General features: G+C 53.7%; 1 protein-coding gene across 8 annotated transcripts in view; it reads right to left on the minus strand.

The window, feature by feature from the left end:
• NCOR2 (nuclear receptor corepressor 2) overlaps window positions 1–13,556 on the minus strand; it is a 376,514-nt gene that overhangs the window by 224,263 nt on the left and 138,695 nt on the right. For all 8 annotated transcript variants that reach the window (XM_036753385.1, XM_036753345.1, XM_036753339.1 and 5 more), the window contains exon 4: window positions 7,901–8,072. In XM_036753385.1, the coding sequence (XP_036609280.1) occupies window positions 7,901–8,072 (172 nt within the window). The remainder of the gene's footprint in view (window positions 1–7,900; window positions 8,073–13,556) is intronic.

The following is a 13,556-nucleotide window of genomic DNA, read 5'->3' on the forward strand; positions in this document are numbered from 1 at the left end:
GGCACCATATGAACGTACTCCGACCCTCACACAATTAGGCAGGCACTTTTATTATTATATCCGTTTTACAGATGAATAAACTGAGGCAGACTTAGGTTAAGCGACATGCCCAGGGTCCTACCCCTAAGAACTATCTGAGGCTGGACTGAACCCGCGTCTTCCTGACTCCAGGCCTGGCGCTCCATCCACTGCACCACCTAGCTCTCAGCCTGCGCGAGGCACTTCACCCCTCTGAGCCTCCGTATCCTCATCTGTAAAATGGAGCGGGTTGGTGGTACAGTGGAAAGAATCTGGCTCTTGAGTCAAAAGGTCTAGGTTCAAATCCTGTCTCCAATGCTTGCCTCCTCCATGACCTTGGCAACTAGGTGGTCTAGTGGACGGCACGCTGACCCTACTGTTTGGTCATTCAGCTGTGTCTGACTCTTCCTGACCCCTGGACCCCGGCGCCCATCTATCCACTGCCTCCCCGAGTCTGTCCAAGGCTCATGGCTCCATGACGCCATCCATCCGTCTTGACTTCCGCCGACACCTTTTCCCTTCCCCGCATGGGGGACTTTTCCAGTGAGTTCCCTCTCCTCACAGCGGAGCCGAAGGGCTTCAGCTTCAGGATCAGGCCCTCGGGTGAACGATCTGAACCCACTTCTCTAAGTCCTGCTGCTTTATCCCCTGGCCCTCCAGGGTGCTCTCAGAGGTCAGTGTTCCACTTTCCTTAGGGTCCGGCTCTCACAGCCGCCCGCTGCTAGGGAAACACTGCAGCCCGGACTCTACGGAACCTCATAGGCAAGGTGAGGCCTCCGCCTGTCACCCAGATTTGCCGGAGCTCTCCTTCCACGGAGGAGGCGCCTTTTAATTTCATGGCTTCAGGTGCCATCTGCGTGATCTCTGAGCCCACTGGGATCTAGACCCTGGTGCGAATCTGACCACAGACACTCCCTGGCTACGTGGCCCTGGGCGAGTCACTGAATTGCCTATCTGCCTCATCTGTCAGATGGACATCCTAATACCTGTGTATTAGGAGAAGAGTACTGGCCTTGGGGTCAGGACTCACAACCAGCTACTCCAGCCCCAGACCCAGAGGCTGACTAGCAACATGGACTGCGTCATTCACCTTGCCTGCCTCAGTTTCTTCATCCCTAAAATGCTGTACCTGCCTCCCAGGACTGCTGTGGGACTCTGCTCCCATCATACATGTAATGCTCTCTGTGACCCTTCAAACTCTGTCCCACGTGCCCCACCCCTGCTACCTGCCCCTCAAGACCAGAGGGAGGGGCGGTGGCCACATCATTCCATCTCAGGACCCCCCCCCCCCGCCAGAGGTCACTGGGCTGAGGAGGAAGCTGAGGCCCATCTCCCAGATCACGCAGGTACCAAGTGTTCAGAGAGGGCACCTGTCCAACCCCTTTATCCTTGGACCAAGGTTAGGTGACTTGTCCAAGGCCACACAGATAGGATCTGGGAAAGCAAGACAGGAACCCAGGTCTGAGGCCCAGAGATGAGCACCCACAAAGTGTTGCACAAGTTTGTTTTCTCTGCAGTGATGTCAGCCCCATGGCATGGCCGGAGGACAGCCTGGCACATCAGGGGAGCCAGGCAGGGATCCCAGTTTGACTGTGTAAGCCCCGCCTGGACATCACCAGCTCTCTGGCCTGTCTAGGCCTCTGGAAGAGGAGAGGGCTGCTCTGTGAATGCCCAGGGGCTAGTGAGCCTCAGTGCCCCCTCTCCCTTCCCACTGTCAGCATGCACTCTGTGGGTGGCCCAGCTAGACGCCCAGCCCATCTGCATTTCAAAGCCTCCCTCTGGCACCGCCCCCATCTCACCGGGCAGGGGGTGAGGGCAGCTGCAGAACGGGCACCGGATGGCTCCCTGCCTCCCACAGAAATGATCCGGACACCAGCCAGAGGCTGCAGGGAAGGACAAAGAAAGGCCTTCTACTCCTCGTTCGCTGTGACCCCTCTGGCCCACCCACTGCAGCGCAAGCACCCAGCAAGAGCCAAGAGGGGACAGCTCGCTCCTCCCACCTCCTCCCAACCTCCCTGACATCAGAAATCTGGATGTATAAGACATGGGGATGTCTCATAGTCCTTTGCTCTAGAGAAACATGAAATAGTCAAACCATAGAGTCAGAGCAGAAAAGGCCCTGAGAGGCCATCTCACCCAACTCCCTCACATTACAGACAGGGAAACTGAGGCCCAGGGAAATGACTTGCCCAAGGCCACACAAGTAGTAACAGTAGGATTCAGAGCCAGGTCCTATGATTCCCCAGCCAACGTTGTTTCCACTGTACGAAGAGGGTACTCCCTCTGCTCCAGGCCGCTCTTCTCCTCTGCTCAGGCTACACAAAGACCCCCCCCCCCAACATGGGCCTTTCTCTCCTGATACAGACTGCCCCCTTCCAAGGCTCGAGACAGCGGGCCAAACAGTTCATCACCAGTTCACCCATCTCATGGTGATAAGGCTGTGATGATTAATAATAATTCTCATTTACAAAGTGCTTTAAGGTTTGCAAAGCAGCTCACGTGCGTTAACCTTGCTTGGTTCTATCAATAATCCTACGGGGTAGGAGCTAGGATGATCTCCATTTTACATGGAAGGAAAACCGAGACAGAGAGAGGTGACGAGTCCAGGGTCACACGGCTAGGAAGTATCTGATGTAGAATTTGAACTCAGGTCTCCTGACTCCACCCAAGTCCAGTGAAAGCTGTCAGATCGCCAAGGATCTAAATAGCGAGCTGAAAGCGCACACCTTGTCCCATCTCCTCACGTCCAAGGCGGTTTCATGGCTCTGTTTCCATCTGAGCTTGAAATGGAAGCTTTGGGTGCTTACTAACTGCGGAGTGCTGAGCAAGGCACGGTATATGCCTGTGAGGGAACACTAGTGTGCAGCAAGAAACGATGGAGGGCAAGGTGTTGGAGAAACCTGGGAAGACTCCTACGAGCTGATGCAAACTGAAGTGAGCAGAACCAGGAGAATGGTTGATACTGTAGCAACAACACTGTAAAAACTAAATAAATAACAGACAACATGACTCTGCAAGACTTAAGAACTCCAATCGAGAAAGAGACCAACCACTGTTTCTAAAGCCTGACGCCCACCTTCCAAGAGAGGCGAACGCCTCAGGGCGCAGGCCGAGACACGCAGAGACAATGTGGGCCTGTGTGTCATTTGCCTGCCACATCTGGTAAGAGTCTTTCCTTTTTTCTCTTCACCCCCCCACCCCTACCTGCCACAAGGGCCCACAGGTAAGTAAGAGTCAGGATTTGAACCCAGGTCCTCAGATCCCAAACCCGACACTCTTTCCAGGCACCATCTGCAGGCTCCTGTCTCTTTCAGGGAACAAATCTAGATGTTACACTTTGACAGCATTAGGTTTTTGCTGTTCTTTCAGTTTCCGGGGCTGTCGATGTGCATGTGGTTTTCCTGATTCTGTTTTCTTTCCTTCGCATCAGTTCAATTAAGTCTTCGTGCTTCTCTATGTTCATCGTCATCATAGTTCCTTGCAACACAGTACCGACCCACTGGACACATACTACAGCTCAGTCACTCCCTACTCACTGGGCATCTGCTTTGTTTCCGATATCTGCTACTATAAAAAGTACTATGATAAATATTTGAGACCCTTCTTGGGTCTGTATGCCTAGAATAATATGGGGGCCAATGTATATGCACATATTAGTCACTTTCTTAGCATTAATTCCAAATTGCTTTCCAGAACTGCTGGACCAATTCACAGCTCCACCAACAATGTATGGGTGTGGCTGTCTTTTCACAGCCTCCCCAACATTGGCTATTCCCGCGCTGTGTCATCTCTGCCAACTTGCCAGGTGTGAAATGTGTGAAATCTCAGACCTCAATGTGCTTTTCACAAAATGGTGGAAGGAATGCAGGGTCAGCTCCTAAGGTCCCTGAGGCACTGCTCTGTTTGCCAGCACCCTGTACTTGGAAACTAATAAGTCCTCCAGGAGCTAAGACAAATATTGCAGGATTTTGTAAGATGAGGTTCACACTGACTACAAGTAATTCTGTTCAATTCTACAAACATCGATTAACTGCCTGCTGCATACAAGGTCTCACCAAAGTCCTTCTCCACCAAGCCAGTCAAGCCAGTCCAATTCAGTTAAACAAGCATTTGTTAAAGGCCTACTCACTATGTGCCATGAACCATGCTAGGTGTTGAGGATATAAGGGCCAACCAACAAACCCTCCCTGCCCCCAAGGAGGTTACACTCTAGACAGGTCATATCAAACTCAAAAACTGGGCCGGGGAATGTGCCAGCTAAATTGGCAGAGATTTATCACTAGGGCACCATGGCAACACCATCTACAAATGAAAAGGCTCTGGCCTAGATACTGGGGACTCAAAAATGGAAAGGAGGAGGAGGAAGAAAACAACAGAGTGCCTGCCCTCAGGGGTCTTATGTTCCATTCTCCCAAAGTGCCTAAAAAGGGCTATTTCCTAAAAAAGGGGGACAAGCCTAAGGTAGTGTTGATTCAAACCACTCCATACTCTCTCCTCCCCAGTCTTTGTGACCAGCAGGCCGCATTTGAGGAAGTCAGGCTGGAGAAAAGAGGAAAGTGGCCGAGGTATAAAGACGCTCTCTGGCCCAGTTAGGTCATGAAGTCCTAATGCCTCCACCGTGGCCGGGAGCTTATCCTAACCTGGTGCACCAGGCACACCAATCCTGTAGCTTCAGCTGCTCCTTCCAGGTTCCTGCTGACCTTAGGCACCTGTGCCAACCATCAGGACAACTAATCCTGATGCCACCCCTGCCCTGCTGCTTCAGCAAGGCCCTGGCATAGTCCCAGGATGGGGGAGCCAAACCCTCATTTGACTGTCAAATCAAGGCCTGGCAGGGCAGCGGGCAGGCCCGGCTGGCTAATGTCACCCATTCAGCCTTGGCCAGCTGCAGTCAACAGCCCTCCCAGGGCTGGCTCCTTGCCCAGGCAATGCCCCTTCCTTGAGAATCAAGGTCATAACTGTTCTAGGGGCACAGCATCCAGCCTGCAAAAGTCTCTTTGTCTCACAAAGGAAGGGGGGCACCCCCCCAATCCCGGAAAGGCACCAGGGTCCTCTAGGTGGGGAGACAGGACGTTGGGGTGAACCAAGACAAACCAGAAACACACTTCATCTGCCACACACAAGAGGCTCTAACCAAAGTCCAGAAAGGAGAGCGCTCCAAATGCCCAGAAAGATGCACATCACTGGTTGTGCCCGGCAGCCCTGCCACACAAAGACCCCCAGAGCGGTTTCCCTGCCTCACCTCTAGCCAGACCTGCTCTCTCCTCTCAGCCCACATCACGGATCACAGCCCTGCAGGGACGGGAGGGGGGGACCAGCAAGTCCAAGGCCCTCATCTCACAGAGTTAGGAAACAGGGTCAGGGATATGAAAGCAGCCTGGCCACCACAGCTGGTCAGCACAGAACTAGGATTAGCACTCGGGTCTTCCATCTCTACCTCCAACAACACTCATTCCACTGGGCCACACACACACCCCCCTTATACACCTTTCTAACAGGGCTCTGACCACCAGAGCTGGAAGGGGCCTCTGCCTTCATGTCTTCCAACCCCAAAGCTTGGCAGATGAAGAAACTGAGGACCATGGGCTAAAGAGACTTACCCAGAGTCTCTAAGATTCACACCCAGATCCTTTGAATCCAAATGCAGGGTTTTCCCCAAGGCTCCAAAGACAGGTGTTCTTAACCTTTTCCGTGCCTAGGGCCTCGCTTGGCAGGCTGGTGAGGAAGCCCATGGACGGACCCCTTCTTAGAACACATGTCCATGGAGCGCGGATGCAGAGCCCCTCGTCAAAAGGGAGAGCACACGGCCTGCACCCACACCATGTGCTGTCTGTTTGTCCCTCAGCCAAGTACCCCAGGACCCTTCTCCACATGGACGTTCCCTGTCCAGTGCCCACCGAGTGAAACTGACACCTGATGAACACCGGGGCTGAACCTCTGCCCCCAGCCGGCTCTGCTCCTGAGCACGGATCCCCCCACCACAAGGCTCAGGAGCCTGAGCTAAGACGGGGGGCAGGGACGGCAGGCAGAGCCTCTGTCAGCTCTGAGTCGCACTGCAGGGAAACATAATTAGCAGGGATGGCAGGAGACGCCAGGCGAGCGCCCCAACTCTCCAAGGATCGGCACTAATGCGGCTAATGACCAGAAGGGGAAGCAGCCCGGCACATCCGCTCCTTCAACTGCGGCAAACATCAATTAGGGAGAGTTGGCACCAGAGAGGATCCCGAAGCTCCCATGATTGGGAGCCTGGGCAGGGCACTGCTCACCCAAATGGTAGACAAACAAGAGGGGGTGACCACAGTGGACCAACCCAGAGGTGCCCGATACTCACAAAGTGCTCGGTCCTCTCCAAAGGCCTCATGCCCGCACCATCGCTTGGTACCGTGAGAGGCAGCTGCAAAGGCAAGACACATCCCCTCTCTGAGGCTCAGTTTCCCCTTCTGTGAAGTGGGGTTTGAAATAGTCTCTAGCCCTCGGGGTTATTGGGAAAACAAAATGAGAGGATGCATGTAAGCACCGGCCCCCCACCCCACCCCCCCAGCCCCCCCCACCCCGCTTCAAAACACTTTCCACATGAACGCAGCTAGCATCCTGCCTTCCCTAAGACCCGGTATGTCCCATAACCTCTATCCATATATACATTTATTCTATGGAATCGTAACAACGCTGATTAAAAAAACAAAACTAGTAACGGTTTGCAGAGCACTTTACAAACATCGTTGCCCTGAGAGCCTCACAACCACCCTAGGACAGAGGGGTGTCTAGTGATCCCCATTTCACAGATGACGATAATGAGGCCCAGACGGATTCTGCTGACACACGTGCGTGCATGTATGTGTGTGTGTGTGCATGCGTGTGCAGACATGTGGACACTCAGGCTTCCCCTCACAGAGTGTTAGCGCTCTCAGCATGGCGCCGGGCACCCAGAAAGCCCTTAATAAGCACGTGCTGACTGACTGATGGAGTGGCTCGGCTTAAAGCTCCATATAAATGTCACCTATAATTACCACCGCACAGTCAGTGCTCCGCCCGAGCCCCTGATGAGAATTTGTCAGAGAAGAACATTATTGGTTTTCTTTTCTGCCTAGAAGCTAAGCACCTATGTTTAAGCATATACATATATATAAACGCACATACCTACATATATATACAGACAAACATGTACATATATATGTATATATTTTTTTAAAAGCTTGTCTTCCCACCTAATTTCACACAGGAAGAGAATTGGTATTCCTTTTTTATTTTTTTCCTGAATTCAGTATCAAAAGAATTCCTTGAGTACCTACTATGTGCCAGGCATTATATTAGGCAAAAGGAACAGAAAGAGAAAGCTGAAACATCCTTTGCACTTAAGAAGCTTATATAGACCATACAGTAGGTGCTAAATAAATGCTTGTCCAAGAGATTGAAGGATGGATGGACAGATGGATGGATGGATGGATGGATGGATGGATGGATGGATGGATGGACAAACGGACAGAGAAATGGCTGGAAGCATGAATGGAAGGACAGATGAAGAGAAAGATGAATGGAGGGATGGAAAGCAAATGGATGGACAGATGAATACACAAATGGATGGAAGGACAGACAGACTTCTGGATGAACAAAAGGATGGACAGTAGGCCAAATGGAAGGATGGAAAGTCAGATGAAATCACAAGTGCCAACAGGCTTCTGCAGAGGACAAAGTTGGGGAAGCAGATATTCCATTTAGAATCCCAGGACAAGACGGCGCAAGAAAGAAGCCATCAGGACAGTGGCAGGACGAGGAGGGGGGGGGGGGAGCGGGGGTAGAAGGGGAAGGGGAAGGAGGAAGGGGAGGAGGAGGAGGAGGCAGCAGCAGCGACCAAGGACAGGGGAGGGAAGGGTCTTCCTCTTACCTTGGAGAGGTCTTCGCTCCCCCCGTGCTGGGCCAGCATGGGCGAGGGCCGAAGCAGCGGCTCCTGTAACAGCTCCAGCCGAGGCCTCTTAGTCTCAATGAATTCGATTTCAGATTTGCTCAGGTCGGGCAGGTAAGAATGGGACTCTGGCCGCAGGTGTAATTCCTGGGACCTGGGGTGGAGGAAGAAGACGGGGCAGGTCAGTTCCTTCTGAATTCTTACCTGCAGAAGGGGGGCCCAGGGGCCAGAACACCGCTGAATCTGCAATACTGGCATCGTTCCTTCTTTTATTCTTTGTCATAAGGGGCGGCTCTTGGGGGATGGGGAAGGAGGGTGGCAGGGAAGGGGTATGTTGTGAAATGGAGCTGACGTAAAAACGAAACACATCAATAAAAACATGCTTTTTAACAGACTCTTTCTGACCAGGTTCAAGAGGTTCTCAGAGGCCAGGATCCGAGGCCACCAGAACACCCAAATGACCACATGGAAGCAAAGAGGATCTGTCTCTCATCCAGCCAGAGCCCCACACGTCAAGGGCCTGCTGCCCACGCCCCTGAAAGGCCCCTACCCTAACCGAACCGGTGCCTCTGGCTCAGGGGCGAGAGGACGGTTTGGGGACTGAGAGCCAGAGGGCCCGGCTGGAATCCCAGGTTTCCCACCTACTACCAGTGTGAGCCTGGCCACATCTAGCATGATCCCCATCTACAGAGGAGGAAACTGAGATGGGTAAAGGTGAAGAGATTCGCCCATGGTCACACAGCTAGGACGTGTCTAAGGCGGGATTCACACTCAGGTCTCTCAACTCCAAGACACATTACCACATCATCTACAATGTCTTCTCTATTTCCTTTTGCAAGGCCCTCCCCCAACACACACACACACACACACACACACACACTGCACAATGCATACATATGCACATGCATGCACACACGCAGCTGGCACTTGGGGCCTTGCTTGATCAACACCTTGAAAAGGCCTACGATCGCCTCGTATGCTAACCCTCGTGGCAGCTCTAGCAGAGAGCCCCAGCAATACCATCCCATTTTACAGATAAGGAAACTGAGGCAGAGCACCAGTAAGCAGCTTCCCAAAGGAACACAGCCCTGACCAGACCCCTCGAGCCTCCCAGGACACCAAAGCTCACACGGCCTCGCTTGCCTGCCCTCTCCCCATCTGAGAGCAAGCTTTGGCTTGCATCAAAACCCAGAGGCAGAGCGTCCCCCGGGTCCCCGTGCTCCCCCCCTCCCCCACCTGCTCCACTCTCCTAGAGATCAGAGCTGGGAACTCAGAAGTCAGTGTCGGGGAGGGGGACACATGGAGAGGGCTGGCTTTGACATAACACCAGTAATGACAACGGCTGACATTTCTACAGCACTTTAAAGTTTGCAAAGCATTTTACCAATCCCCCCTCATTTCAAATGAGAGGAGCTGGGTTCCATTCTGGCTCAGACACCCTGGATGAGCCCCCAGAGCCTGGCTGACAAGACGGCCCCTCTGCCCATGCCTAGGAAAGAGCCAGGTCCCCAGGATCTAATCTAATTCCCCCCTTTGCACAGGTGGTACCCAGAGAGGGCCACTTGGCATTGCAGCCCCAACGAGGGGCACCTGAGCCAGGCCTTGTGCCAGGGCCCAGGAGCTGGCGACTCAAGCAGCCCCCCCCCCCGGCTCCCACTGAAATGCCTTGGCTGAGCCTGGGAAGGCCCACTCACCCTAGATCCAAAACAAGAGACCAAAGCCCAGCCACCACCCTCAGGGCACCAAGGCCCAGTCAGCTCAGAAATCCAGCAGGTATCCCCAGCAGAGGCCAGTCCCCAGTAGCTTCTGCCCATCCTCCACATCCCGAGGACACCAAGGTCCATCATCACCTTCTGGTCTAGAGATGGATCATAAGAAACACTTTGAGAGGTAGGGTGTGGGGAGCTGGAGGTCAGAGGACCTGGGTTCAAACCCCTAGGCAAGTCTCTCTGCCTTTCCGAGCCTCAGTTCCTCCATCTGTAAAACGGGGAAGAGCTCGGCGGGCCCTTGCAGCGCTGAGACCCAATAACCCTCATCACACACTTCCCGAGCTTGACACCTGCCAATGAGAGAGATGACGACCTACCCACACCCCAGACTTCACAGCCATGCACAGAGATGCACGCCTGCGTCCCAGGGTTTACACCCACAAAAACAGACGCGGGCTGGATTGTCTTCAGGAAACCACCATGCTCCTTAAATGACCCCAGACTTCTACCAGAAAGAAACAGGGGCCCAGCTTCTGAATTCCAGAATGCTACCGGTGGTGTTATACACACACACACACACACACACACACTACACATGCACACCATGAGTACACACACATGCACACACACACCACACACACATACACACACCAACATACACACCATACACACACACCACACACACATACACACACCAACATGCACACCAAGAGTACACACACACACCACACATGCACATGCGCACATCAACATGCACACCATGTGTACACACATGCACACACACACACCAACATGCACACCACGTGTACACACATGCACACACCACACACATGCACACGCGAACACCAACATGCACACCACATGTACACACACACACACACACACGCCACATGCACACATACACACACAGGGCTGAACGCAGCCCCTCCTCATTCAGTAATCTCCAGTGGCCCCCGATTCCCTCTTGGATTAAAGAGACTCCTTTGTTGGGCACTTGGGGCAGCTGGGCAGGGAGGGCGGTGACAGAGAGCCAGACCTAGAGTCAGGAAGCCCCAAGTTCCTTTAAGCCTCAGATACTCACTAGCTGCGTGACCCCAGGCCAGTCACCAAACCCCTCAGAGCCTCGGCCGCCTCTTCTGTAAAATGGGGACAGTAGCAGAACCAACCCCCAGAGTTGTTGTGACAGATCCGTAAAGTGCTTAGCCAGCGCAGAGGCGCACAGTAGGTGCTACACCAAAATGACTGTCATTATCAAGCCCCCTTCGGCCTCATCATGCCATTGCCACGCTCTCCAGTCCCGTCCGACTGGTCTTTTCTCTGTTCCGTGCATTGTTACTCACTCCATTCCCCACCTACGTAAAGGGCAAAATGAGAAGTGTTCATTCTTAAGGAGCCCCCGCCCTGCTCAGGGGAGACCTCCCCTAAAACCAGGGCCCTTCGGCTTTGGGATAACCGGAAAGCGGCCCAGGCCCACGTGTGGCCTGCCAGCGCCCATGCTGGGGCCTGAGGGCACAGGGGCAGGGAAGATGGCAAGGGCTGGCACAGCAACAGCAGGGCAGCCCCCGTCCAGCAGCCAAGTGCAGGGAGAAGGCGAGAAGGATGCTGGGTAGCTCCTCCCGTAGCCCAGCTATCCCATGTGGGTGCTGGAAGGGACCCTGGAGGTCCACCCAGTCCAGCCCCATCGTTCCAGTAAGGCCCCGAGATACCCAAGGCCCCACAGGTTATACACGACAGGAGTGGGGGTCTGAACCCAGGTCTTCTGATGGCACGGTCAGTGTTCTTTCCAACATACCACATGGCCAGAGAGGATGGGGCAAGAGACGTCCCAGGGGCGGCCACAGGCCCTGTGACCGACAGAGATATCCAAATCAATGACGTCATGGATTCACCGGAGGATTTCCAAAAACAATTTCAGAATAACAAAGCTGCTCTCCTACCTCCCGAGCGTCAGACCTGCTAATGTAGACGCTCCCCTACCTCCCAAGCGTCAGACCTGCTAATGTAGAAGCACTACTAACTCCTGAGTTTCACATCTGCTATTACAGTTGGCCCCCTACCTCCCAGGCTTTATAGCTGCTAATACATACCCACTCTCAACGTCCTGAGCTTTCACATCTGCTAACATAGATGCGCCCTGACCTCCCAAGTTTTACACCTACTAAAAGAACACTGATTAGTAACACTTGGAAACTCTTCACGCTGATCCAGAGGCTCCTTTCATACCCTGCCACCCCCACCCCACATAAAAGAGCTCCTCTCTCAGCAGACAGGGCGGGTGGAGGAGCTCTGCAGTCCCTATAAATAGTCCTCAGAAGAGCTTTACAATTCTCACAAGTGGGGGCAGAAGGCCAGGAGAGCTGAGCCCCTCCATGCTTGTGTGACCTTGGGCGAGTCATTCCCCTCTGGGGCTCGTCTAAAAATCAAGGGAATCGGACTCGATCGTCTCTCCGGGCTTCACAAAGTCTAGGACTGGAGGACTTTGTTTGTCGCAGCCTGGAGAAGGGCAGAGAATAAGCTCCATAGGCTGATGCCTGCTTTGGATGAAGATAGCTCTGCCTGGGGGGGCAGGGGCTCCTCCTGGGGGGCCAGGTACCCTCCTAGAGGCCAGGACCTCCTCCTAGGGAGCAGACTCAGCCCAGCAATTCTTCTCCCCCCACCATCTCATTCTCCCTTCAGTATCATCTCCCACAATCCATCCTGCTGCCATCTCTCAGAATATCCCCCAAATCTGGCTCCTCAGGTGGGGCCTTCAGGGAACAGGCCTGGGGACCAGAGGGGCAGCTGTTCACCTGGATGGGGGTCAGAGGCTGGAGCTCCAACCCGTCTCAGCCACTCACAGCTGTGTGACCTGGGCCTCAGTCTCCTCCTAGGAAACACGAGGGGAGCTATGGGCAGGAGGACCTCTGAAGCCCCTCACACCTCCAGGATCCTTTCAACTAGGGGGCAGGGCTTCAGACTTGCCAGTGACTGGGATTTGTTTTTTTAATTCTTCCTCTAAAAAAAGAGTCTTATGGTCCCTTTCTGTGTTCTCCCACATGACTCTCTGAGTATATCTCTTCCCCCCCCCACCAGCCTCAGTTGCCACATCTGTAAAGTGGGGATAAACAATACCTATGAGGACAGCTTGCATCGGGTTGACTTAATGATAAATATAACAGCACGTATAAAGTATGCTGTTATAACTTTAAATGGGGGGAGGGGTTGGTCCTTCACCTGCTGGTGCATCGTCAACCCCCTGGGCGGTCAGCCTGGGGAAACCAGCGGCCCTTCTCAGAATCACAGCTTTTAGTGCATCAATTCAAAAGCAGGGTATGACCCCATGGGAAAAACTTTTGTCTGAAAGCATCCCAGGGCCTGTGAGCTATGAGGAGGGGCAAATACACCAGTCAGTGCAAGAAAAGACCATGGCCCAGAGCCGTGGCACTGGAAGGAAGTGCTAGCCTTGAGCCAGGCACTGGGCTAGGAACAGGGTTCAAAGACGAAAATGGGACAGGCCCTGGCCCCCTGTTGCTTACTGAGGCCCCGAGGGGATCGGTGACGGTCAATGTGGGGGACCAAGGGGGATGGGAACCAGGGGGCTCTGGATCCGGGGCTCAGTGACCCCTAAGGGCCCTTCCAGCACATCTGTGATCCTAGGATTTCTATGGAGCATACAGGGCATCCCAGAGCTGTGGGAAATATGCCTCGAGAAGAAGCGCAGGAGGAGAGCAGGATTAAATGATGCCACAACTCCAAATTCAGCACAGCTTTCAGGCCCAAGAAGGAACCTGGCAGACCCTTCAGGCAACAGATAACTGGGGGATCACTGTGCTGTTACCTCCTCTCCACAAGACTTCTGTTTGAACTGACTGACTGGCCAGCCCACGGTGAGCCTCCCTCCCAGGTCAGGAATCACCGCAGCTTCTGCAAACAGGACGCGTCAGAACTGG

The sequence above is a fragment of the Trichosurus vulpecula genome, chromosome 1 (assembly GCF_011100635.1).
Source record: "Trichosurus vulpecula isolate mTriVul1 chromosome 1, mTriVul1.pri, whole genome shotgun sequence".
NCBI classification, from domain to species: Eukaryota; Metazoa; Chordata; class Mammalia; order Diprotodontia; family Phalangeridae; genus Trichosurus; species Trichosurus vulpecula.